This window comes from Lipomyces tetrasporus, assembly GCF_029532465.1.
Source record: "Lipomyces tetrasporus strain NRRL Y-64009 chromosome Unknown POJ06scaffold_3, whole genome shotgun sequence".
Lineage (NCBI taxonomy): Eukaryota > Fungi > Ascomycota > Lipomycetes > Lipomycetales > Lipomycetaceae > Lipomyces > Lipomyces tetrasporus.
Genome location: NW_026611598.1, coordinates 1,663,355 through 1,689,379, shown reverse-complemented (window position 1 = coordinate 1,689,379; position 26,025 = coordinate 1,663,355). Strand labels below are relative to the sequence as shown.

The 26,025-nt window shown below is 48.1% G+C and overlaps 10 protein-coding genes across 10 annotated transcripts; 7 read left to right on the top strand and 3 right to left on the bottom strand.

Annotated features, from left to right (window-relative positions):
* Positions 1-823: 823 nt before the first annotated feature.
* On the top strand, positions 824-4,271 carry POJ06DRAFT_80515 (uncharacterized protein). Its single transcript, XM_056191585.1, has 5 exons — positions 824-1,100; positions 1,170-3,365; positions 3,411-3,622; positions 3,680-4,053; positions 4,103-4,271. The coding sequence occupies exons 1-5, from the start codon at positions 983-985 to the stop codon at positions 4,176-4,178; spliced, it is 2,976 nt and encodes a 991-aa protein (XP_056045718.1). The 5' UTR covers positions 824-982; the 3' UTR covers positions 4,179-4,271.
* A 320-nt stretch (positions 4,272-4,591) lies between these two features.
* POJ06DRAFT_80530 (ergosterol biosynthesis ERG4/ERG24) lies at positions 4,592-6,636 on the top strand. Its single transcript, XM_056191586.1, has one exon. It carries the CDS (start codon positions 4,840-4,842, stop codon positions 6,358-6,360), a length of 1,521 nt encoding a protein of 506 aa, XP_056045717.1. The 5' UTR covers positions 4,592-4,839; the 3' UTR covers positions 6,361-6,636.
* Positions 6,637-6,803: 167 nt separating this feature from the next.
* Positions 6,804-7,914, top strand: POJ06DRAFT_249230 (uncharacterized protein). Its single transcript, XM_056187140.1, has one exon. The coding sequence runs from the start codon at positions 6,913-6,915 to the stop codon at positions 7,660-7,662; it is 750 nt and encodes a 249-aa protein (XP_056045716.1). The 5' UTR covers positions 6,804-6,912; the 3' UTR covers positions 7,663-7,914.
* Positions 7,915-8,003: 89 nt separating this feature from the next.
* On the top strand, positions 8,004-10,780 carry POJ06DRAFT_80478 (uncharacterized protein). Its single transcript, XM_056191584.1, has 3 exons — positions 8,004-8,595; positions 8,657-9,772; positions 9,829-10,780. Exons 1-3 carry the CDS (start codon positions 8,194-8,196, stop codon positions 10,489-10,491), a joined length of 2,181 nt encoding a protein of 726 aa, XP_056045715.1. The 5' UTR covers positions 8,004-8,193; the 3' UTR covers positions 10,492-10,780.
* Positions 10,781-11,069: 289 nt separating this feature from the next.
* Positions 11,070-12,826, bottom strand: POJ06DRAFT_236881 (FACT complex subunit-domain-containing protein; the record flags this gene model as incomplete). The annotated part of the gene is made up of 3 exons (XM_056185923.1): positions 11,070-12,254; positions 12,328-12,687; positions 12,779-12,826. The coding sequence occupies 3 exons, from the start codon at positions 12,824-12,826 to the stop codon at positions 11,070-11,072; spliced, it is 1,593 nt and encodes a 530-aa protein (XP_056045714.1).
* Positions 12,827-13,384: 558 nt separating this feature from the next.
* Positions 13,385-14,998, top strand: POJ06DRAFT_249225 (ras family-domain-containing protein). The gene is made up of 3 exons (XM_056187139.1): positions 13,385-13,577; positions 13,934-14,323; positions 14,394-14,998. The coding sequence occupies exons 1-3, from the start codon at positions 13,544-13,546 to the stop codon at positions 14,606-14,608; spliced, it is 639 nt and encodes a 212-aa protein (XP_056045713.1). The 5' UTR covers positions 13,385-13,543; the 3' UTR covers positions 14,609-14,998.
* POJ06DRAFT_249221 (uncharacterized protein) lies at positions 14,999-16,967 on the bottom strand. Its single transcript, XM_056187138.1, has 3 exons — positions 16,549-16,967; positions 16,149-16,487; positions 14,999-16,083 (listed from the first exon to the last, which is right to left on the bottom strand). Exons 1-3 carry the CDS (start codon positions 16,609-16,611, stop codon positions 15,169-15,171), a joined length of 1,317 nt encoding a protein of 438 aa, XP_056045712.1. The 5' UTR covers positions 16,612-16,967; the 3' UTR covers positions 14,999-15,168.
* A 420-nt stretch (positions 16,968-17,387) lies between these two features.
* POJ06DRAFT_249219 (DHHC palmitoyltransferase-domain-containing protein) lies at positions 17,388-19,427 on the top strand. Its single transcript, XM_056187137.1, has 2 exons — positions 17,388-18,826; positions 18,885-19,427. The coding sequence occupies exons 1-2, from the start codon at positions 17,742-17,744 to the stop codon at positions 19,306-19,308; spliced, it is 1,509 nt and encodes a 502-aa protein (XP_056045711.1). The 5' UTR covers positions 17,388-17,741; the 3' UTR covers positions 19,309-19,427.
* Positions 19,428-19,894: 467 nt separating this feature from the next.
* On the top strand, positions 19,895-22,324 carry POJ06DRAFT_289143 (calponin homology domain-containing protein; the record flags this gene model as incomplete). Its single annotated transcript, XM_056190308.1, has 5 exons — positions 19,895-19,915; positions 20,006-20,061; positions 20,201-20,360; positions 20,418-20,575; positions 20,597-22,324. The coding sequence occupies 5 exons, from the start codon at positions 19,895-19,897 to the stop codon at positions 22,095-22,097; spliced, it is 1,896 nt and encodes a 631-aa protein (XP_056045710.1). The 3' UTR covers positions 22,098-22,324.
* A 123-nt stretch (positions 22,325-22,447) lies between these two features.
* On the bottom strand, positions 22,448-25,878 carry POJ06DRAFT_80415 (PXA domain-containing protein). The gene is made up of 3 exons (XM_056191583.1): positions 25,398-25,878; positions 25,196-25,338; positions 22,448-25,141 (listed from the first exon to the last, which is right to left on the bottom strand). The coding sequence occupies exons 1-3, from the start codon at positions 25,761-25,763 to the stop codon at positions 22,552-22,554; spliced, it is 3,099 nt and encodes a 1,032-aa protein (XP_056045709.1). The 5' UTR covers positions 25,764-25,878; the 3' UTR covers positions 22,448-22,551.
* Positions 25,879-26,025: the final 147 nt, after the last annotated feature.

Here is a 26,025-nt window from a genome sequence, read left to right as displayed (position 1 = left end):
ATTTGATATCGCATATTGTTAGACGTTATGGGGAACAATACGATGGCGAGGCGAGTGCGTCATCGAATAAAGTGTCTCGAGCCGATTTTATCTTCGCGTTTACGTCAAAGCTAAAGTGACCACGCATCCAATTTAATCGCCTCCGACACCCAGGTGCCTTGTTTCTTAACGCGGCCAATGTGAGATGGATGTAAGAACGTAAATTTTCGTTAATTGGATTCTCCAGACATAATAACCTCGAATGGATTGTAATTTCGACGAATCATGTGTGTTATTCGAAACGATGGCGGATAATACCTCGAAAGACTAAACCGGTACAATTGTGGTGAAATATCAACTTAAGTTGGAGGAGAACCCGCTGACCGGAATTTCGAAGTTCAACCACATCACTTTCTTATATCAGGTGCTCATATCTTATCTGCAATCATTTTGTCATAATTGTTAGGGACTCGCTGTTCTGCTCTATTGAGATTTGCGGTACCACCGACGAGATTATGGTTGAGGCATAAATGCGGCGCCCAGTCTCGAATACATCACTAGCCGACACAGTTCAATGGTGCCAGCCGCAGTCGAGACGGCGCGTTGCCCCATCATTGGGTTGAAGAACAAGTGATGAAAGCCGTCCGAAATATCAAGCGTTCGTACCTTTTGTGCCTTTCTGGTGGCAAGCGCCACACACTTCAGCCGCACGTGCTATTCCAGCGAATGCTACCCTGGCCTGTTGATACTTTTGACAAGAAGCTACGTCTCCTTAAGTCAACAGGGTAAGTACCTGCCCTGCCCTCGAGCTTCCAGAAATCTGGAAGTTTTCACGGCTTCTGGTCGTCGCCCGCTTCTGACATCTCAACAGTAATTGTGTCAGTCGCTCGACATTCCAGTACTTTTTCTATAAAGCGGCAAGCATAGCCGCGTAATAGAATTTCTAAGCACGTATTACACCTTTTTGTAAGCGCTAGCTTCGAAAGGAGCATACCACTCGACTATGGATGACGCCTACGTGCGGTCCGTCGAGGAAGTTGTCAAGGCCTTCGACACCAGCTTAGAGCATGGTCTCACCGAGACTCAAGTCGAGGCATTGAGATTACAATATGGGACAAATTGTAAGTTATTTGAACCGCAATCGTTGCTAATGGTAATCGAATTGCTAATCTTATCTGCTCCACCCACAGCGCTACCCGAAGATCCACCGACGCCACTGTGGCAGCTGGTTCTTGCCCAATTTAAGGACCAACTTGTTATCATCTTACTTGTCTCCGCTGCCATTTCTTTCCTTCTTGCGATATTCGACGATGGCGACGATTTCACGGCTTTTGTTGACCCAGCCGTTATCCTCATCATTCTGATACTCAACGCCGTCGTTGGCGTCCAACAAGAGAGTAGCGCAGAGAAAGCCATTGCAGCGCTTAGCGAATACTCTCCAGCCGAAGCTAAGGTTATCCGAAGTGGCGCTGTTCACCGTATCAAGGCGGAGGATCTTGTTCCTGGTGACATTGTGGACGTTGCAGTTGGCGACAGAGTCCCAGCAGACTGCCGTGTTTTTACCATCACCAGCAATGCTTTCCGCGTTGACCAGGCCCTCTTGACTGGCGAAAGTGAAAGTGTTAGCAAGGATACGGTACCTATTGCAGATCCTCGAGCGGTTAAGCAGGACCAAGTCAACATGCTCTTTTCCGGCACTACTGTGACGGTCGGTCACTGCAGCGCTATTGTCGTCCTTACGGGACCAGCTACCGCGATTGGCGATATTCACACTAGCATCATCTCTCAGATAAGCGAGCCTACTCCCTTGAAGCAGAAACTTGACGATTTCGGCGATATGTTGGCGAAAGTTATCATGGTTATTTGTATTCTAGTGTGGGTCATCAACATTCGCAACTTCAACGATCCTGCTCACAAGGGCTGGCTCAAGGGTGCTATATACTACTTCAAGATTGCAGTAGCTCTGGCTGTCGCAGCTATTCCTGAAGGTCTTGCGGTTGTTATTACAACTTGCTTAGCCCTGGGAACCAGAAAAATGGCGCAGAAGAATGCTATTGTTAGGAGCTTACCCAGTGTTGAGACCTTGGGGAGCACCAGCGTAATTTGCTCGGATAAAACAGGTACCTTGACCACCAATCAAATGAGTGTTCAGAAGGCTGTTTATTTTTCAGACGGCTTGATTGAGTTATCTGTGGAAGGCACCAGCTTTGCTCCTCTTGGACTCGTTAAAGACTCCGTCGGCAAGGTCTTGTCTACTCCCATCAGGCAATCGGCTACGATCTTGCGATTGGCTGAGGTGTGCAGCCTTTGCAATGACGCTGAGATTGTGTACGATGATAAGAGCGACACTTACTCGCATGTGGGCGAGCCTACTGAAGCTGCGCTCCGGGTTTTGGCAGCTAAGCTTGGACTCAATGATGCGAAGTACAAGGGCAATCATAGTCGATCTGCTACGTTTGAGTTTTCTCGTGACAGGAAGAGTATGTCTGTCATAATATCGTCATCAGAGAGCGGTACAAGTGAATTGTTCGTCAAGGGTGCCCCAGAGTCCGTCATTGAGCGATGCACATCGATCTACACTGATTCAACTAAGGTTCCTTTGGTGCCCGAGGTCGTTGCAGAATTCAACAAGAAAGTGGTTTCGTACGGAAAGCAAGGACTACGAGTCATGGCTCTCGCTATTAGAGAAGATATTGGATCTGATCCTCTAGCGCTAACAGCTGAGTCATCGGAGGACTACATTAAGCTTGAACAAAATATGACTCTGATTGGTCTTGTTGGTATGCTGGACCCTCCTCGTCCTGAGGTCCGTGAATCTATTCAAAAGTGCTACGATGCGGGCATCCGAGTTGTCGTGATTACTGGCGACAATAAGCAGACTGCGGAGACCATCTGCCGGCAAATTGGTGTTTTCGGAGCTGATGAAGACGTATCCAAGAAAAGTTATACCGGACGTGAATTTGACGATCTCTCTGAAGCTGAGAAGCTCGAAGCGGCCAGAACAGCTAAACTCTTCTCTCGGGCGGAACCGGCTCACAAGAGCAAGCTAGTCGATCTTCTTCAAAGTACCGGTGCTATTGTAGCCATGACTGGTGACGGTGTTAACGATGCACCCGCTTTGAAGAAGGCTGATATTGGTATTGCTATGGGCTCTGGAACCGATGTGGCTAAGTTGGCAGCGGACATGGTTCTCGCTGATGACAATTTCGCTACCATTGAAACTGCAATCGAAGAAGGTCGATCGATCTACAACAACACTCAGCAGTTCATTCGGTACTTAATTTCTTCCAACATTGGTGAAGTGGTGTCTATCTTCTTGACCGTTCTTCTTGGTATGCCGGAGGCCTTGATTCCTGTGCAGCTTCTGTGGGTGAATTTGGTTACAGGTAAGTTTTGAGATGGCACTGTCTGGGTAACGCTGACGCCTGTAGATGGTCTTCCCGCTACTGCTCTTGGATTCAACCCCCCTGACAACGAGATTATGCACCGTAAGCCACGTGCTCGTGACGAGCCTATGGTTGGCAAGTGGCTATTCTTTAGATACATGGTTATCGGTACTTACGTCGGCTGTGCCACTGTCTTTGGCTATGCCTGGTGGTTTTGTTTTAACTCTGACGGACCTCAAATTTCTTTCTCTCACTTGGTATGCTCTACGTAAGTTATTATTGCTTTGCGAATGGAGCTTACGTGCTTGTCTTAGTCAAACTTCCATAGCTGCCCTGTGTCGTTCCCCGAAATTGGATGCGAGATTTTCTCCAACGAGATGTCTAAGCGGGCGTCTACGGTATCTCTCTCGATGTATGTCAAGTACTACTTTTCATTGACAGGATCTCTAATGCGCTCTTATAGTCTTGTCGTGATCGAAATGTTCAACGCCATGAATGGCCTGAGCTCAACTGACAGTCTACTGGTGCTTCCCCTGTGGAAGAATATGACACTTGTGTATGCCATCATGCTCTCCATGATCTTGCACTGTGGAATTGTCTATATTCCATTCTTTCAGACTCTATTTTCTGTGGCCCCGCTTTCTTTGAATGAGTGGCAGGCTGTATTCTTTATCAGTTTCCCGGTCATGTAGGTCGTTGGTCTTCATAGTCTATGGCTGGCTGCTGACAGGATTTAGTGTGATCGATGAAGTCTTGAAGTTCTTTGAGCGAACAATAGTCGAAACTAGACGGCAAAAGGAGAAACAGCAGTAGAGTTGCTCCATACAGATAGACCCCTAGATGCATTACGGTACATAGAGATTACGATTTCCGGACTGGATGAGCGGACATCGTTGCAGAACGATGATTGGGACAGACATCGGTAACGGGCATAATGGCGAGAGTACAATAGAAGAATTTTGGTGTCCGTTGTAAAGAAAATTTCCATATAATGTCTGTTAGTACTTGATTACGACAATGGTGTGTGCATACTGTTGTATCTCTTTATAGCGCGAGCTATCTTGTTGTTTATATTTATCGTATGTACATTTGCTAATAGATCTGACTACCTGGGATCGCTCCAGGTTGCTCAAACTATGCCGACTGCCGCTGTTGCTCGGCATCGTGGGTGCCGGAGGTTACAGCCAATAGGTGAACTCGAAATTTAAAACTACTGTATCATACTACGAAAATTCCTGCACCATTAAGCGATAAATCTCGGACCGCATCGCCTCATTTGGAGAATTCCGAGTTCTCGGCAATCTTCCTCAGTTTCACCGCATTGAGTGGGGCATCGAGTCTCCGAATCCGAATCCGAATACGAGAGCGAATCCGAGGTCGGTTTCGGTTGTTGACACTTACATGACCGCCTACAATTGTTTTGGTTTCCATTCCTGCCCAGCTGTACTGTACTTAAGGCTCTCCCTCGCCAACTATGGTCACCACGCGTTCTGCTACAGGGAAGACCCCAAAGAAGGTCACGCAACCAGACTTTGTCGAAACTGTGAAGCGCCGCAGATCCATGAAGACAGTCGCGAAAGAGGATGTCGAGAAGCCATTGCTTGCAAACTCCGAAACCAATGGTGCCTCGACCAATGGAAAAGAAGAACATGCAAAAATAGCACCAGTGGACGATAAGCATGTCGAATTCGATTTTGGTGGCCCAATTGGTGTGTCCTGCATGATGGTGTGTTTCCCGTTGTTGATGTGGTATCTCTGGATTTGCACGACGTATTACCAGGGCCAGCTTACTTTCCCAACCGGCAATGAGACTATGCAGGACTTCCTGACGCGTCTTTATGGCCACTTTCTCCATGGCGCATTCCCTGACCTCCAATCCTGGGTAATGGTGTGGGGCTTTCTTATATTCGAGGCTGTCCTTTATGTAACCCTCCCTGGTATTTGGACGAAAGGCTTACCTCTTCCTCACCTTAACAACGAGCGCCTGCCATATTTTTGCAATGCTGTCTGGTCGTTCTACGTTACCATAATTGTTGCTGCAGTCTTGCACATCACCGGCATTTTTCCAGTTACTACGATCGTCGACAAGTTGGGCAGCATCATGTCCGTCTCCATAATTTCTGGTCTCATTCTTCCCTTCATCCTCTACCTTTACGCATACATGACGAACACTCAGCACCGTATGTCTGGCTCGTTTATCTATGACGTATTCATGGGCGCTATTCTAAACCCGCGTATTGGTATCATCGACCTGAAGATGTTCTACGAAGTTCGCCTTCCTTGGTTCATTTTATTTTTCATCAGTGTTTCGACCGCCGTTAGACAGTATGAGAGTTACGGTTACGTCTCCCCACAGGTCGCATTTGTTGTTCTTGCTCACTGGCTCTACGCGAACGCATGCAGCAAAGGTGAAGAGTTGATTGTTCCTACATGGGATATGTTCTACGAGAAGTTCGGATTTATGTTGTTGTTTTGGAATATGGCGGGTGTGCCATTCACCTACTGCCACTGCACCTTGTTTCTCGCTAACCACGCTCCGTCCGAGTATCAATGGAGCATTTACTACAATATCTTCGTGTACTTCCTTCTCCTTGGTGCCTACTATATCTTCGATACGACCAACTCGCAGAAGAACAGTTTCAGACAGCAGATGTACGGCACGTTCACCCAGCGCAAGACCTTCCCACAGTTGCCGTGGCAGGTCATCAAGAATCCCACTTACATCAAGTGCAAGAATGGCGGCACTCTGCTTACCTCGGGTTGGTATAAGTACGCTCGCAAGATCCACTACACTGTCGACTTCATCCAGAGCTTGTCGTGGGCTTTGGTTACTGGATTCGCCAGCCCTTTGCCTTACTTCTATCCGGTTTTCTTCTTCTGCGTATTGAGTCATCGGGCGTACAGAGATATTCAGAGATGCAAGATCAAATATGGAGATGACTGGAAGGAGTATGAGCGTCAGTGCCCCTACTTGTTCATTCCATTCGTGCTTTAAGCATGTCGATTGAGTATGGTATAGCAACAGCCAATAAATGAAGAAAGTATTTGGGACAGCAGATATAAATCACAAGAGTTACCGGGATTGTAATTAGTTTTTGGAAGGCAGGATGTGGCCGTTAACTTGTTATGTCTAGTTGTACCTGATATGTGGTGGGACTGGGAAGTGTTGATAGAGCATAACGGACATAGATTTGTGACGGTTTTGCGATGGGGTCAGTTGTTGTGGTATCTGTTTTTGTACTATCTCTTTTTTGTACTATCTCTTATTGTACTATCTGTTTTTGTACTACTATTAAGTTGTCCTGTTTGTGTTTTGATATTGAGTATTGGTGCGGTATTGGTGCGGTATTGGGAAGTGCTGCTGGAAGGGTTGTTGTAGCGTGGCTACGTCCCACGGAAAACGCGTCGAATTTCTGCGAGAAATCGCAACACTCCATATCAATCTTCACGCACCGGCACGCTTCAGTGCTTGAAATCTGGTACTCTGCGTGCACCTCTACAGTAAGAGCAGGATGAAATAAGGTATACTCTACGGTTCTGAATCCTTATGGACGAGCAGAATCCTGTCCAAGTTAAGCAGGTTCTCGTCCGCAGCCTCATCCGCCAGCTTTCTGAAGTCCTCGATCGCAAGTCTCATATTTTAAGCCTTCCAAACAGTACACAACCAACTACCTGTTCGAATAAGAGAGATGCATCGCACGATATACCACAAGAAAGGAGTGACCCGGGAATTTCGGTGATGGATGTGATGCAGTCATTAAGCAGCGAGGAGCAATCCGTCTTCGTAACGCTGCATTACCTACTCCCGTTCACGTTTATTCCAGCTCTAGATCTTTTAGATAAGGGCGCCGTCGAATTTATTGAGCCTGGTTTCTCCGGCTCATTGACAGAAGAGAAAGACGATTTTGGACCAGTGGGCATGTATCGCGTTAAGTCATCACTTGACGACTACGATCCTCCATATGAGCGAGTACGGACGGGTACATGGACATGTTCCTGTGTGCAGTTTTTCAAGTACGCTGTCAAGATTTCCGAAGTTATGGACGAGCTCGAGGCGTTCTCACATGATCCTGGCGCTCCCCCAGGCGAGAGTGAAGAGAGCGCAGGCGAAATTGAGGATGAGTGGTTTTTAAAGGTAGGTGAATGTGCACATGTTGTTGCCTGCTACATCGCCATGCGCTGCGGAGATAAGGTCAAGAAGTTCGTAAAAAGGATGAGGGCGCGCTCCCTTGATGAGTGGCTCGAGATGTGTGGGATTGCGAACGTCCCGCGTCCCACACATCCTACCCCTATTTAGCATGTGTAGGTCTCTAAGAGACTAGCTATGTACTATAGTAAACTAATAGTGTCTGTGAATAATATCAATCTTGCGATAGCACGTTGTATGCAATCCAGCAGTCTGGTCTGGAGCGGTGCTGGAAGGTCGTAACACCCACCGCGCCGCCCGGACAGACGAAGGTGAGGTAGGGATCGAGTGGAGAAAAGGAGGTGAATATGTGAAAAGTAAAAAGTGAAAGGTGTTAGCATAGTGGAGATAACCGGGATGGACAAAACGGGATGTGTTAAAGGGTAACAGGGTTAGGGCTATACGAAGAAAGAAAAAATTACACTCTCTCCATATCGAGCTGAGCGCTATCTACAACGCAGCACTACACGACAACTACATCGCAGTTGTGGTTATGTGAACCATACCTGCCGGATCTTGCAGCATATTTAATTGTATATATAACTTTTTGTCACCGTTCTTGGGAAATTCTGGGCCTAGTGTACCCGGCTAATTGCCGGAACATCATCTCGGCACGCGCCATCTATCAGCATCCAGAATTAGATGTCGAATCATCCAGCCAATTCTCCGGTCGGCCATCATTCTACTCCACAAGCAAACACACATAAGAAGTCAAGATCTGTAACGCCCTTATCACCGGTAACTACGTCGATTACGGCAGCGCCGACGACGTCGTCGTCGTCGTCGTCGTCATCGCCCTCGTCGTGGCACCCAACTCGACAGGCAGACGGTTCGAATAGCGCCTCATATAGTGGTCCAATAACACCGACGCCTACTTCGCCTGCTTCTTCAACAGTGGGAAATTCGTGGTCGTCAACTGGAGGTAATGTTTCGGCCAATACGACGGTTCAATCTATCGAAAGCAATGTGTCCGAGTCGGTTAATATAAGCACGCCAAGAACGGATTACAGAAGTCAGTCGCTCTATCCGCTGCCTCAGCCAACCGTACGTATCTGTTTTCCTGTGATAGGCATATATCGCCGAAGGATATCTAACGATGGGATAGTGGCCATGGTTTTCAGATCCAAGCGAGCCTTTCCCTCTTCGCCGCGGACGACGGAGGAATCGTGCGCATTCACGAGCTCGACTACAACAGCTTGGAATATTATATGCCAAGTCGATTCCAGAATTGATCGAATTACGAGATGCTCTTGGAATAAAGCTTGAGAATCATATACAACGGCCGGGACAGCAGAAGTCGGATCAGTTAGTGGGGCCATCGCGTACGAGATCGCCCCTGCCTCACGAACAACTGAATGGAGTTACGTCGCTTCCATCGACTCCTATGAAAACTCCTCCTGAGCCAGGAGTACATTTGCGCGCACAGTCAGCGAAATCGTGGGCGGATATTGTTAAGCCCGTGAAACTCTCTTTCCCTGTCACTGCACAGTCAGTCGCACGCACCTCTCCAGCCGTACGTCCTATACAACCACACACAGCATCAGCATCTAGTATACCGACTGAACCCGCATCGCCATCATCCGCATCCTCATTGTCAGCTACAACGCAAATATCTGACGCCACCGAACTAGAGCCCCCTCCTGTCCCAGAAGAAGACTTCGACGGAAAGCCACCGGTTCTCATACCACGAGGCCTCGTAAATACGGGGAATATGTGTTTCATGAACTCAATCCTTCAGATCCTATTATATTGTGTGCCATTCTATTCATTCGTCGATACAATGGGAAAAGAGCTTACACAGAGGTTCAATTCTGAGACACCAATATTGGACTCGTTGATTCTTTTCGTCCAAGAGTTTGATCCGAAGATTGTCGCGCGATTTGGAAATAACAACACGAAGTCGTCGCCATTCGGAGAACCCTTCATTCCAGAATTTGTGTACGATGCGCTGCGGGCGAATACTTTATTCGCTAACATGCGAAGAGGCCACCAGGAGGATGCTGAGGAGTTTCTAGGATTCTTACTGGACGGATTGCATGAGGAGTTCCTTGCTGCGACGCGACAACTGCAAAAGAAACAGGCTAATGGTATCAACGGCGCTAGAAGCCATCGCAATTTTGTCCAGAGGGCTATTGTGGATTTAAAGATTGACGAGGACAATGATGCAGGCGATGGATGGCTAGAGGTTGGTAAAAAGCACAAAGTAGTAGTCACCCGAACTGTAAGTTTGAATTCTTGTGGAGCATAGTACTGGAGCATGGTAACTAATACCGGCAGACTGCTGTGGCACTATCACCGATTACCAAAATCTTTGGCGGTCAGTTCCGCTCAGTTATCTATGCAGCGCATCAGAAACCTTCTGTCACTCTCGATCCCTTTCAGCATGTACAACTGGACATTTCAGATCCCCAAATTCATACGCTTGAAGACGCCCTGGCGAAAATGTCGCAGACAGAAGTCATCAGCCATTACAAGAGTGACAACGGTGACATGGTTGAAGCCACGAAGCAGACATTCTTCGAAAAACTTCCTAGAGTCCTTATTCTGCATCTGAAACGATTCCACTTTGCTGTGGAAGAAGGGTCGGGCTACCCGTCGGTCCAGAAAATTAGCAAGACTATTGGATACAAGCGTGATCTTGTGATTCCTCCTGAGTGCGTTTCGCCCCAGCAGCGGGGAGTACATGGCAGTTACAAGCTCTTCGGGGTAGTGTATCATCATGGGAAGTCAACCGAAGGTGGACATTATACGGTCGACTTGCATTACAAACACAGTGACACTTGGATTAATTTTGACGATGTAAGTATTAAGGAGATCCAACCAGAAGACATCGAGACTGTATACGAAGACGAGTCGGCTATGCGGCGGCGGATAATTATGGGTGGCTCTGGTGACTTGGATGAGCGGACGGCATATTTGCTGTTCTATGAGAGGGTATAGAGCATCTAATTGCCGGATATTTGCGAAATTCGCATTACATTACGTTACATCAGTTTTGTGTTATATATAAGTTATTTTGATTTGCATTTTAGGCAATATTGGGAGCTGCAGGGACTAAAAGCAGGGCTGTGATTTATATATCATGTTTTATTCTTTCTACCGAGAGTAGCTACAAAAAGTACAACAAGAAGACTCTACAGCTGGCATAATCTATATACTACAGGTTTATTGGCTAGGTATTCTCTGGTTTATCAAATGTATTCATGGATGGGATGGATCGGATGCGGAAAGTAGCACTTGTATTGTTGCATATAGTATTCAAGAGTAGGCTTACGATAGTATGTTATACAATTCCGCTTGTTCTTAGCATCAGATCCTGACAGTTGATTAAATAAGCTATCCGAATCGTCACCAAAAACATTCGTACAAAGATCGTACACTATTGTCGCACCTTTCTCGATCACTTCCTATGACAGACATGGTTCCACATTATCCAATTACAAAGACATATTAGTTGACTTTGGTATCCAGCATGATATAGAAGTCCGTAAATGTTCATAATTTCTGATGTTCCTGCACTAATCTGACATATCCTCATCTTCTTCGTCACCCTCATCTGATCCGCCGGAAGCAGATCCCTCATCATCGTCAAACTCAGATTCAGCTTCAGATTCGTCCGACGGATCCAAATCGGAAGCCTCAAATTCGGACTCCTGCTCGGACTCCTCACTACGCTCTGACTCTGACTCGTTGTCCAAGAAACTCCAGCCGCCCTCTTCAAAAAACGAGTGCGGATCCGAAGTAACTGTCTTCATGATCGTAGCCCAGTTCAAGTTTAATGGTCCTTCGGAGTACGGAATCTCAACTTCGTCTAGCCAGTCTTTGACACTGTCTAACTGATCCATAGGAATGGAATTAATGTGTGCAACAGGCCGACTAAAGTCCTTAAACACGAATACCAGATCGAAATTCTTGAGGCCGAACTGAACACGCTCCAGATGCGCTATCTCAATTTCTGCGAGCGTGATCACTAAGAATGGCGGATCAATAAGCTGTACGAGACAGTCTGTAGTTGGTTGGCAAAGAACATTTGCGCGGAATGGGACACCATTGAAGCCAAGCTCTCGAAAGGGAATATCGACATCGAAGCTATCGTTCGAGGCCTCTGAAATCTTTTCGCTGAAGTTGCGAAATTCCTTATTCAAAGCGTTTCTCCGCTTGCGCTCTTCTTGCTCTGCCTCCAGTTCATCCTCATCACCGTATCGGTACTTTCGCTTTCTATTTCCAGTTTCGTCAAACTGTATATCGGAAGCTTCACGGTAAAACTGCACGTCCTTGGTTTTCCGCTTGCCGATCATTATTGGGTTTTTAAGATGTACGTGAATAAGGACGATCAACTCGTGATCACAAGGCTGGAAAAAGAGATGCTTGATATTGCTGAAGACCAAATCGATCTTGTGTTCGGATCGGATAGGTGACTGATAACGCAAACCGTTCTGATGGATCTCAAGTGCTCCAGCGACACGCTTTCCATCCGGCGCAGGCCGCACGAAGATATTGTCTAATCGGATCGCCCGACGGTTCTTAACTTCTATCAGATTATTCTGCTCCACAACGTCTTCCAATTCCTTTTGTTCCAATTCCTTCTTGACAGCATTCTTCTTCATTTCCTGAATACTCCTGAAAATGTCGGTAATACGTTCCGTATCGCGACTCCTGTATGTCAAGCTGTGAACAAAGTGAGCGCTCGCATCCTCGAATGGCTATCACGCGCGTTAGATAACAATTCCACTAACTATAGATAGCTTTGCCATCAAAACTATCAAGAACACGTACCAGGTCGTCCTTCTTTCCCACACCTTGACCAGGAGTCAACAGATTCAATCGAATGTAAACGTACTCGCCCTCGTCGTTCTTGCTGGCATTCTTAAGCGTCGAGATATGAAATGGAACTGGTCGACCACAAATGGGAACAACGACGACCTGATTTTTGGGATCAACTGCGATCTTGAGGTCTTTCACGCCAACAGGAAACTGCGACTCGCGCTTATAGGCTTCGAATCGTCTGAAGACCGCGCGTTTCTGATCATCTTCTGCCTTTAGTTCACCCGCAAATCGTGCAAGGCCCTCTTCTTGTCTTTTTCGATGAAGTTCTTTTTGATGCTCGCGACGCTTGAGTTCGGCGCCTTCATTAACCTATCATTGGACGCGTCAGATTGCTGTATTAAGTTGACAACGCACTATCCATTCTTTGAAGATACATCCGAAAGCGATAAGTTAAACTTACAATCTTCGTCTCATTTCTGAGCTTTGACTTGAGAGTCCTGTCGGCCATTGCGGATCGATTACTGTTGATGGCGCTGATGGCACTGATGGTTTGAATAATGGGTTCTCCCTTATTAAGAGTGGTCAAGTTTTCCGGTGCCAGGTGGTCGACGCGGCTGTGGCGTATTTGGCGACTCGCTTTGAACATATGCGCTGTGCACTTAGATTTACGCGTTTAATTCCCCGAATACGAGCGGCAGCGCTAACGACTAGAAGTAACACCATATTTAGTAGTGGCGGATTACAGTCGCACTGCGCCAGCGTACGCAGCAATTCATGACGCGTCTGCTTTGAATATAGCAAATATACGCATTGTTGCGTACCAATGAGAAAAGTAGGTGTCCTGCAGCGTTCGGTAGTTATCAGTTAAACGCTAGTAGAATCTGCATCCCTGCAGATGCTTCGGTGCAGTCGCCTCCAGGACGCGTTGACCTTGGTTGCGTTGTGGCCCTGGATCCTTGGTGTCGTCCCAATTCCCATGTGCGTATCAGCCGCATCTGTAGCATGTGGTGCTCGCTTAATACTGTAAATAAGATTTTCGAGTGCGCTTATGCCACAAGCACGTCAACCGGACACTTGTCAACAGTGTCAATGTCCCTTCCTGCATTTGACTGCTTTCACGCTGCCCGTCCGTCCCAATCTCGCTTCTTAAACCATATACTCCGCCTCAACCTCATCTAACCTCCTCGCATTCTTACACTTCGCATACATTTAGTAGACTATAGCAATGGCTCAAGACGAATACGACTATTTATTCAAAGGTGAGTAGCAATGTGGGCGAAATCTGGTCCTACGTTGGTGGTGCGTGCCCGCAAGGGGCCAATTGTGCTCCTGAATGCTGGCTTGATATAGGTCAATCAGGGTTGGGTAGCAACCCATAAATCCTTGAATGAACGGCCTACATGGCGGGGAGAATCTAAATTGCTATATAAGGTTATTTGTGGATCGAGTCTACCGATTCAGGCCCCGATTCGATGACTGATGGCAAAGGCATCCCGCTGTGTCTGAAGCTCACCGGGCAATCCTTGTGAATAATATGGACTGTTGACTGGCACGCACTGCCATATGAGCACCGGAGCTTTGAGTGGGATTGTTCGTGGTCTAATGTCTGTCATAGTTGTCCTTATCGGTGACTCTGGTGTCGGAAAGTCGAATCTTTTGAGCCGTTTCACTCGTGACGAATTCAACTTAGAGTCCAAGAGTACCATTGGTGTTGAGTTTGCCACTCGGTCAATTTCCGTAGACGGTAAGACCATTAAGGCTCAGATTTGGGATACCGCTGGTCAAGAGCGTTACCGGGCTATCACCAGTGCCTACTACCGTGGTGCCGTCGGTGCGCTGCTTGTCTATGATATCTCGAAGAACGGCACATATGAGAACGTCAACCGATGGCTGAAGGAATTGCGTGATCATGCCGACAGTAATATTGTGATTATGTTGGTCGGAAATAAGAGTGATTTGCGACACCTAAGGGCCGTCCCTACCGATGAGGCCAAAAAGTTTGCGGGTATGTTTGCATTACCCTTTGGGATTCACATGCGCCGACAAGGATGGTTCTAACATCGTGTTACGTGCAGCCGAGAACAACCTTTCCTTCATTGAGACCTCTGCCCTTGATGCATCCAATGTCGAGCTGGCTTTCCAGAACATTTTGACAGAAATCTATCGCATTGTTTCTGCAAAGCAATTAGACCAAGGCAACGAGACCGGTCCAAGACCAGGTGAGGGTACTACCATTTCCTTCACGAGTTCTCCAGATGAGATTAAGAAGGAAAAGTCGAACTGCTGTTGAAGAGCTGGGTGGTGATGTACGAATGTCTATGTAGGTTTGAATAAACGAGTGTAGTATACGCCACATGATGTTGAAGTAATGAAGCAAGGAAACATTATGAGAAAAACTCAAACGAATGAGTCATTCAGCTCATATGCATCGATGGAGAGAGACTCTGGCAAGGAGCGAAGTTCATGATGAGGATTGTATTTGTTGTGTGTTTCAACGTGTGTAAATGTCAATGACGACTTTGATGACAACATTATAATTACAGATGTCGCGCGAATAGTTTAGGCAATCGAAGCTGTCGCCAATATGGTTGTTTGTCTGGTGCGCTTTGTATTATGTATGTGGGCTTGCTCTGTAATAGGTTCGCCCTTGTCTCATGATTTTCATTCTGTATCCATGGTTCCCCTTATTATAAATGCACCATTATTTATTATCAAATTAAACATAGCTACGACATCTTCTTATCTATGCACAGTTTTATACTAAGGAGACCAGTCCCAGACGATCACGCATGCCAGTAAGCAAAGGCTATTATATCCACAAAAATAACTGACATTGACCTCCATTTGATTCTATTCTGATCGGAATGTACGGTGTCTACCCAGCCCATCGGCTCTGCCAAGGCCCTCCAACTGCGTCGCAAGTTTGTCGACAGCCGCTGCCATCGGGTCATATTCTTGGTCGTTGGAAACTTGTACCAGTCGATCCTGTAATCTCAGTGGTGAATGATGCGTCGACGTCGTAGCATAACTTCTTGCCTTGCCGTTAAGTTGCTGGCGACGATAATTGTCTTCCAAAGTGTCTTCCAAATAGCCATCGCACTGCGGCGACATTTCGTAATAATTATTGCCATATTCTTTTGGCTGTCCGACCTCGCTGTTGTACACTGAGTATGAGTATCTGGAATCTTCAGTCCAACGCGGCGCGTCAAATTGAATCGGGTTAATCACTTGTTGCTGCGGCACAATACTCGGGGGAACAGGAAGCGGTCGGCGACCAGACACCTGCGGTCGGACGGGTGAAGTTGTGTCATCGTAGTCATCATGAGCAAATGCACGACTACTGTAATACTGATCCGGAACGTCTTGGAGGACTGAAGGATCATATCTGTACAGGACTTCGTGGCGCGAAGGAGTTCTGGAAACGTAGTTTTCGCCATCGCAGTCAGTGGAGTGTGACGACAACGGAGCAGTGATCGCAATTCCAGCCCTAGAGTTTGTGCCTGTCGGAGATAATGGAGATGGACCATGTAAGTTGCTTTGTTGAGATGATGAATGCCGGCGATGTGCTGCATTGTAATCAAGTGGCGGTGGACTAGAAGCGACTGATTTGGGCGACGAGTGTGGCGACGACAAGGGTGGCGAGTTCACCACACCAGGGCTTGCTGGCAAAGGACGCCTTTTTGGATGAGGAGGAGGAGCAGGAGGAGACGACAGCTGTTTCTCTTGTTTATGGTATTTCGCCAGCATATTCTTTGCGTGCTCCTTCTATTTTGTCAAAGTAGGATTAGCAATAAGTTTGGCTGACACGAAAAATACCCCAAAACACTTACATTGGGGTAGAACGTCATTTCAATGTATACTTCTCCGGCATATTTCTGACGATAGTGAATTTCATGCCATTTATCTGATATACCTTTCGCAGCACTCTGAAGTATCGATTTCAGATCAATTATGCTATCTCCAATCAACTCGGGCCGAGAGTCGTTGTCGTCGAGAATAGTGAGCTTCATATGCTCGTCCGATTCCAGTACAGGGAATCGCAACTCGTGATTCCACATGGGCCTCTGACCGCCGCGCTTGTCGATTTTCGTAGATTGAGCATTTTGGCCAATTCGTAACGTGCAGTAAGGATCCTGTTTACCAAGTCTACGGCGATTCGGTAAGTTTTTCTGAACGTGTTAGTGAGTTGATCGTTCCTCTTAAATCCAAACACTATATCATACTACATACGGCCTTAATAAGTACTGCAATTAAAGTACCGATTTCATGTGGCGTAGGGATAGAAACCGACATTATTCGTCCCGTGAGTGATGCTCCTCCGGCACATAAAAGGCATACACAGACCTGGACTGGCCCCCAATACAAACACAACCAAGGAAGTCTCTGTTCTCTAGTTCCTGAGTTGCCCGCACTTATTCCGAATTTTTATGCTTTCGTTTCCCATGAAAGTGAAGAATTTGCTGAAATATATCGCGGACGCGAAATAAGATGTTCCAGGTTGATTCCTATTCGTGTTGTGAGCCGAGAAGCTCCCTCGAGCGTTTACGTGAAACAACTTCCCGCGAGTTTCGTTTAGGCTCACTAGTCCAGATCGAGGTAGACATAAACAGAGGGCTGACGCAAAAACCCTTGCCCACAACGCAACCCTGTCGCATACAGTAATCAGTACTAGACTTCTGACGGAAGCACGCATGGCGAGAATAGTAGGCGTTATATACTATTTATGGAATTATCACGATGACTTAATCACGTTAGTCGTTAACTGAGACGACGCATTTACAAACTCGAATGCCAGCTAAAGAAAATATATACGGAATCCTTGAAATTAACTCCATATCTGCACAATCAAAAGCATGAAATACCCAGCTATATATAGCAATAGCTGCATATTGCAGTCTTGCTTTAATATATTATATATGAGCGGGTCCTAAATGGTCCGAAATGAACGAATCTGAAGGGGTTAGGTCTGTCGCAATTGCTCTGGTTAACGAGAGCCGCACGGCTTGCGACTCGCAAGAGGTGTACAAATGCCTTTGGGATCAAACTTCCGGAGTACGTGGGTCTGACATTTTGCTGATTGAATTAAATATTGCAACACGTGCCTTTCCAAACCTGCAAGAATAAGTGCCCGGAAGAAGTTCACCATTCTATGCACGTACATGATATTTTCGATCGCTAACTATAACATCCATAACAGACGAGCGCTCGGCATATGATGCCAAGATTCTGGTGCTGACTGGCGCTGACAGATTGTCTGCTGTATCATCATTGAAGAGAGCTGCGTTTTTATTTTCGACACGACACTGCCAGTTAGTACGCTGCAAGTTTGTCATGAAGCCCCGATATATTTGGTCGGTTTTGCGTTCTGTATAAGCTGTGGTGCATTGCAAGCTTATTGATATATTTATCACCGTTACATCAGCATGCCCTCAAATGCCTCGCAGCCAATACCTCAAGCTGAGAGGTTGCAAATGGGCAGCCCTCGCCAGCTCGAGACGCCTTCTCCTATGATTGTGGCTCAATCTCGTACGCACTCTTTAACTGACAATGGCAACGACTTTAGACTGGCCCGTCTCTCGTCTGAAGCTTCACGTCAACCTCAGGATCGATATTTTCCGCAATCGAGTTCAGACCCTACTCAATCTACTATTGGCAGACAATATACATCGCCGTCGGATAATATTGATCATTCGAATACGCACATACCGAAGCGGAAGGGCATCAGACGATTATTACCACGCCGAGGAGACGAATTATCAGATGAGGAATGGCGGCGTCGAAAAAGACGGCGGTATCGAATGACAAAGATGGTACCGGTCGTGTTAGGTGGCACCATCGGGTATGCCACTTATGTCTACTGCTTTTTGTTTGCACACAACAAGTTGATTTCTGGTGATAGCGGTGGCAGGAAAAGACAAGGCATTGCATTCATGGTAGTGTTTTTATATCTTACAACTACTTTACTTGTTTACTGTACCGCTATAAATTTTATTGGACCAGGACTTGTCCCGAAGGGCTGGGGAAAAATTAAAGAACGGGATTTGGCAGCCAAAGAGATTGGACCAGGGGGGAACGATGGACTAGACCCTGGCCCAATCGAGCTTGCTACAGGTACTTATGGACAGACCCAAGAACGGACAAATGGACCAACTCCGGAGGCGGACCTGGAGAAACAAGCGGTCAGACCAGCAGTCATTGGGAATGACGTTCCGGAAGCGTTTACGTGCGAGTCAGATGGGTATCCACTATGGTGTTCACGGTGCCAGTCAATGAAACCCGATCGTTCCCACCATTCCTCTGAACTCGACCGGTGCGTCGTTAAGATGGATCACTATTGTCCCTGGGTGGGAACGATTATTGGCTTCAAGAACTACAAGCTGTTTTATCTCTTCGTTTTAACATGCTTCTCATTCACAATATTTGTGTTTGTCACTCTCACGGTCTACACTGTTAAATATGCGCACGAACGAGGAGAGGTCATAGTACAGTTCGTCGTGGTAGACGCTTTGTAAGGGTGGCTTTAATATATGGACACCGCCGAGAATTATCTGCTAACAGATAGTTAGGTCTGGCATATTCACAGCTCTGTTGGTCCCATTCGTATCTATGCATACGTACTACATTCTTCAAAATATTACCACCATTGAATATCTCAGCAGACATTACCGACTACAGCTCGTGAGCATTGCAGTCGACGAGAAACACCCGGAATTGCGGGGAATAACTGAGACCGAACTTGGCATGAGACTCTGGGATCGGGGGCCATGGCAGAATTGGAAGTCTGTAATGGGAAATTATGTGTGGGAATGGGTGCTGCCGTGGAATACAACGAACGCGGATGGCTACTCCTTCCAGGTCAATCCGAAGGCAATTGCTGCACTCCGAGAGAAAATTGAGCGCGCAAGGGAATCGAACAATGGAGACGGCCCAGATAGCGCATATGGACAAAATGGCGGGAGGTTCATGGTCATGAGGAGTTTTCGCACATAGCATTGGCGTTTGATGTAGAGCAACGTTAGAGCCAGCCTGGTTTTTGTTGGGTGTTTACCTGTATTCGGGGCACAATGCATTGGAGTTGTGTATCCGGAATGTATTTGTATAATATACATGACATATTCAGGACCCGCGGCAACACCCGAAGGAGTACGGATGGTTGCCCCTGTAGAAAGAGTACAGTTCTCAAAAGGCCGCGCAATACATTTTGCGTCTAACTAATCAAACCTACCGTCAAAATGTACCTCTAATTCTTGATATTTCTGCAAAAATTTCTTGCAAATCAGAATATGGAGAATTACGCTCCATCTTCAAGTGATCTTATCGTGTACAACGATGACGACGACTCAATAAGCAATGTTGCCCTAACCCTTGGAGTAGTGGCTGTGAGTGAACTGTACAGCCACATATTCTCGATGCGGTAATCCTGCCAATCTGTGTTTAGCTGTAAGCAAAGTCGTCATCGCCGGCGGCATCCGTGATTCGAACTTCTCGCGCATACTCATAATAAAGCCGGAGCTGCTGCTCAAGTCCGTTTCCCACCCTTGCCTAAAGATATTCGAAATTCTTAGAACTCTTCGAAATGAATGCCATTAAATTACAGGTACGTTGATTGAATATGGTGTGGGGTGGCTTGGTCATAAAGTATTGTTCTGAGCTCTGCCTTGTTGCTAACACGATTGCAATTGTTTAGCGCAAATTTCCCGACCTGAAGCAGGAGGATATATTTCAGCTGATAAATAACTTTCAGTATGATTTGTTTTTCCTTAATTGAATTTGCATGCCAATTCTGGTTCATGCGTAATTATCGCATATCCGAATCGTGCGACCCAGAGACTTACCGCTTCTCTGCCAAATTGCATGGAAATATCTAACGGTTTGATTTCAGAAAAATTGATATCGATGACAAGGGATATGTCGACAAGCAGACGATTGTGAAGGCTGTTCAAGAGTCTGGTGAGAATGCCAGTTATGATCAGATCAGAGAAACATTGAAGGACGTCGGAGTTGATGCTAGCGGTCGTGTCGAATTGGATGATTACGTTGAGGTGCGCTAATGGCGAACAGTGTACGTGGCGAGGATCAAAATACTAACAATTGCATAGCTTATTTCGAAGATAAGATCTGGTGTCTCCAAGAATCTAGGTGTCACCAAGTCCAAGATTATTGTCCAGGGCTCGACTGCGGGTGTTACACACACTATCAACGATGAAGAGAGAACAGAGTTCACAAGGTCTGAGAGTGATGCGTACTCATTTGATAAGTAGGTTCTGACAGTCATTAGACACATAAACTCGGTCCTCCTAGGCGATGCGGATATTGGAGACCGACTTCCGTTCCCAACGGATACCTTTCAAATCTTCGATGAGTGCAAGGATGGCCTTGTTCTCTCCAAGCTTATAAACGACTCGGTGCCCGACACTATAGATGAGCGTGTCCTTAATAAGGCCAAAGGCAACAAGCGGCTGAATAACTTCACAATGACCGAGAACGCGAACATTGTTATCAATTCGGCGAAGGCAATTGGCTGTGTCGTTGTCAACGTTCATGCGGAGGATATCATTGACGGTCGTGAGCATCTTATTCTTGGTTTGATTTGGCAGATTATTCGACGTGGTTTACTTGGCAAGATCGATATTAAGTTGCACCCTGAATTGTATCGTCTACTGGAAGAAGATGAGACTCTTGAGCAATTCCTCCGTCTTCCGCCGGAGCAGATCCTTCTTCGGTGGTTCAATTACCATTTAAAGGCCGCCAACTGGCCAAGACGGGTGAGTAACTTCTCCAAGGATGTCTCCGACGCCGAGAACTACACTGTCCTACTGCATCAACTCAAGCCAGAGTCTTGCTCGCTCGCGCCTCTACAAACGCGTGATCTCCTCCAACGTGCGGAGCAGGTGCTGCAGAACGCCGACAAGATTGGTTGCAGAAAGTACTTGACTCCCACTTCGCTGGTGGCAGGAAACCCGAAGCTTAACCTTGCATTTGTTGCTCACCTGTTCAACACCCATCCTGGCCTGGAGCCCTTCACGGAGGAGGAGAAGCCGGAGATTGAGGATTTCGATGCCGAGGGCGAACGAGAGGCCCGCGTTTTCACTCTTTGGCTTAACTCGCTTGACGTCGATCCGCCAGTTGTTAGCTTCTTTGAGGACGTCAAGGATGGTGTTATTCTACTCCAGGCCTACGACAAAGTAATCCCCGGGTCAGTCAACCTGCGCCACGTCAACAAGCGTCCTGTGTCTGGAGCTGAAATGTCTCGCTTTAAAGCTGTCGAGAACACCAACTACGCAGTCGATATTGGCAAGCAGAACCGGTTCTCCTTGGTCGGTATTCAAGGCGCTGATATCACTGACGGCAGCCGCACTCTCACTCTCGGTCTCGTGTGGCAGCTTATGCGTCGCAACATCGTTCAGACTTTGAAGAGCTTGTCTAAGGGTGGCCGTGAGATTTCTGACATGGATATCCTGAGATGGGCACAGGACACTGTCAAGAAGGGCGGCAAGTCGTCGACCGTCCGATCGCTCAAGGATCCGTCTATTGCGTCTGGCATTTTCTTGCTCGATGTGTTGCACGGTCTGAAGCCAGGCTACGTCGACTACGACCTCGTGACTGCTGGTGGCAATGACGAGGACAAGTACTTGAACGCCAAGCTTGCCATTTCGATTGCCAGGAAGTTGGGTGCCTTGATCTGGCTTGTGCCTGAGGACATCTGTGAGGTCAGAAGTCGGTTGATTTTGACGTTTATTGGCAGTCTGATGAGCTTGTCGTACAGCGGCGCTTTATAGGCCGCGCAATAGTGCCGATCTTGTTGTCATTATATTTTACCTGTATTGTGTATCTGCTATCGTGTTTGTTTATTATCTTTTTGTGTATTGTAGAACCTGTACCAGTTCAGCGATTTTTTTTTGAATTTGTGTGCTTGTAGCGGGGAGTTTGAATATGCCAATAAGGACGGGTTGGTTCTGTGTGACTACTACCTCAGTAGGTACGGCTCGATGAATAGTCGCAATTAAAATCCTCTCGTTGTGCATACAAATTGCTCTATCTACAGTACAAATACAAATTGGAACAAAGAACCCCTCCGGACGCCAAAGAACATATATCTAGACCAAAATGACACGGAAATCAGTGATTGATGCGCTTCATACCCAGTCCAAAATAATAAAAAAAAACCAAACGAAAAATTCACAACTACGTCGTGCAAGAACGTCAAACGACCGCCATCGAGAAAACGAAAAATTACATTAGTGCGGTCGTGATGCAATCCATGAGTAAGTTGAGCACGAGGCCGCGGGCAATGTTCCGGTCCTGCAGCACGTCGAACACGAACTCGAGCGCCTGGGCCGACGCTCCGGCACCCATGACGCTCTTGATCGCGTCTGGCACGGCGCGAGAGACAAACATTTTCTTTGCCTCGTTCTTGAGCTCACGCGATGATTGCGGTGTTGGTTGTGGCGACGGGTCGCCGGGTGGCGGCCACACCGCGTTCGCGAGGTCGTTTAGTTTGCGTGCAATCTCGTCTTCCTCGGTATACTTGTCGATGATATCCTTTTGGATAGCGAGACGGATGCCTTCGACTGACGAGCTGCCGTTTCGGAGGAATAAGCCCCGCAGGACGGTCAGCAGCGACCGGCGTACGGTCCATGCGTTCGAGAGGAGATATAGTTCAGAAATGGCGAGGAAGATTGTGTCGATAAGCGAATTCGTCTCGCCCTGGGATAGAGGCTGATGGGACGCGATTATGGCTGACCGCCGGGCGTCCTGGTCGAGTCCTGTCCGGGGGCGAGGCTCATCTGCTATACTCTCACGACGGTCGATCGCAACTGACGTCCGCGACGATCCGTAGTCGTTGTAGTCGGGTTCGGACGAAGTAAAAGAATCAGTGCGCGACACGACTGGCGAAATTCCGCGCGTGGACGACGTTCTTCCCAGTGCGGGCGTAGACGCAGACGCAGCGCGGTCAATACTCTTGTGCCGCTGCAGATTAGGATTGTAGTTGTCTGCAATTTCTGATGGCGGTGGTGGTAGATAATATCCGTCAGTTTGCACCAACGTTGTCGTCGACTGCGTGCTCGCTACATCCGACACGCTGGCCAAGCTGTTTGAGCTATAGTTCAACTCAGCATTATACCCTTGAAGTGTGCTGTCTGTATTCGCGTGCCCGTTGGTGATTTGCCGCATGCCAGCCGCCAACCCTGCCAAATCCGGTCCGCTGTTGAGGAACGATTGCCGCTGTCGGAAAGCGTTGTCCTTTGTCCGACTGATGGTGTCAACGGACTGCCTTTTTGCGGCCGCCAAGACGCCCAAGATCGCCTTTCTTGACTCTTTCGCGGACGCGGTTGCCGTGGTGGCCTTTGAGATGGCGTCGAGAACGCCTTCGCCGGCGTGCTTGAGCAGCGGGTTCTTCTGCCACCGCTTTTCGGTCGCCGTGGCTGTCTCCTTCTTGTCGACGAATTTTTTCATTGCCTCGCAATCAGCCAATTCGCGAGTATTGACGACTAATTGCAGGTATGACTGCAGCGTCAGACAGTAATCGGCGCGGGTAATGCTCTGCCACGGCGGGAAAATGTCAGGAAAAGTAGTGAGGCCCGCCAGTGCGGCCAGTTTCTGCAAGACTGCGTGCAGACGCTCAAAGTCAGATATGTTGCGCATGGCCATCCAGCCGGGGGCAGTGCCGGCCGGCTCGATCACGAGCGTGTAAAAGCCGAGCGGCTTGGACGTCAGGAATTTCGTGCTCTGGTTGTTGTCGGCGGACGAGTCGATCAGCATAATGTTGGATTGGAATAATGTAGATGCCGGCAGTTCGACCGGTTTGCGGTTATACTGTGAGTTGACGGGTGGCTGGGACTGTGCCAAGGAAGATTGTGAGGATGACGAGGATGAATTCGCATGAGCCATGTCGGACGACTGGAGAATTTCGTCAAACGTGGTAGCCGGCCGACGGGGCGGTTCGGTATGCGAATTCGAAAAGGGCGGCGAAGACGACGACGACGACGACGTGGTGCCGACCGGTTTTCGCGCGGGCTTATGCGGGGCAAAGCTGCCGGCGGACGACAAGGTCGGCGTCCTTTGATCTTCAGCCGACGACGACAAAAACTCGTCATACTCGGGATCAAACTCGGCCTCGTCGAGGCCGTACGACGCGATATCGGCTTCGTCGGACGCATACGACTGCTGTCTCTGGTTCTTTGGCTGGTCGAGCGGGACGCCGTCCGCGTAACCGTTTTTAGTTATTTCCTCTTTCTGTGGCGGCGGGCCGGGAGCAACTCGGTCCGCGTATCCGTTATTCATGACCGGTTCTTTAACCGGCGAAGGCGTCCGCGTGCGTTTGACCGGCGACAGCGGTCTCTGGTTGTCGTTTTTGCGCGCATTCATTTCGTCGGCCAGGGCCTTGATATTTTCTTCCTTTTGCAAGAAATAAATGATCCAGCGATTGACCGTGTCCGGGTCCGAGAACGACTCGACAGCAGGCTCGAGGACCTGTTTGGCGATGATCTCGCGGGCAAGCAGCGCGACCGGCGACCGCTTCATGTCGAGCACGGGCAGGAGTGTCTGCACGAGGTTGTTTGCCGCATTGCGCAGCTTTGCTTTCTGGATCTCGGCGTCGACCATCTGGGCGAGCGCAGACTCTGGGTTGGCGACAATGTAGTCGTGGATGCCACCGGCGCGGGTCGAGTATGTGGCGGAGACGGTGCGCAGTTCGCGGATGAAGACGACGAAGCTGTTGCATGTCGAGAACAGCAGGACGAGGAAGAGGTCGGCTGGGCGTTTCAGGGCTTGTTGGCCAGCGAAAGCGGTTGCGGTATCGAGCAGGGTTTGTCGACACGCGCTGCACAGGCCCAGTTAGAAGACTATTATAACTGCAAAAATCAAAGGCTCGTACTTTACAAACGTCATGTCGTCGGGTGAGAGATCGCGATACCACGACTCGACGTATTGATCGATAATAATCTCCACGACTCGCCTGATGACCTCGTCGACCGGCGCGGAAACCGTGTATGAGCTTTGGATTAGCGGTCTGAAGTCCTATCGTCAAGTCAGCTTCGGCGGGCGACTGCGGGATTTCGACGTCGTGGCGAACTCACATCATTGAACATCTCAGCTTTCAATTTGCCGTCCTTCTTCCACGGCAATGGTTCCAGATCGAGATCTTTTCCCGGATTAATCGCCATGAACGCGACGTAAATGCCAATCAGCACACCTAGCAGCATGGCGAATAAGGGCACACCGAACAGGCCGAGCAGCAGCGGCACGGCGACCGACGCCCCAACCACGAGCTGTGTGGTGGTCGCGTTGGCCAGGATCTGCTCGGCCTGCTTGTAGTAGTACTGCAAATTTGGACCCGCGCCGTCGTCTGAATTTGCCTCGACCAGACTGCCGTGGCCATTACTGTGGCCCTGCGGCGCCGGCGATGACTTTGCGGCGGTCGCTTGCGCGTCAGTCCCGCTCATGTTGGGGGTGTTGTCGTTTGGCCAAAATGACAAGCAAGGATTTCCAGCTGCAGAGATAGTCAGAAGATAATATATCCAGCTGGAGTGCTGGGCAGTGATGAACAGAACTTACGGCGGAATTTAATTCCAACGGTCCGTCGTCGCGACGCTGCGCGCGTTGCAAAGGCGTAACTGTTATTACGCCGGGACATTAGGGTTCCGCTATTGTTTTATGGCGGGAACGACGACGTCATTATTGTCCCCAGTTCTGCCCAATTCGCTC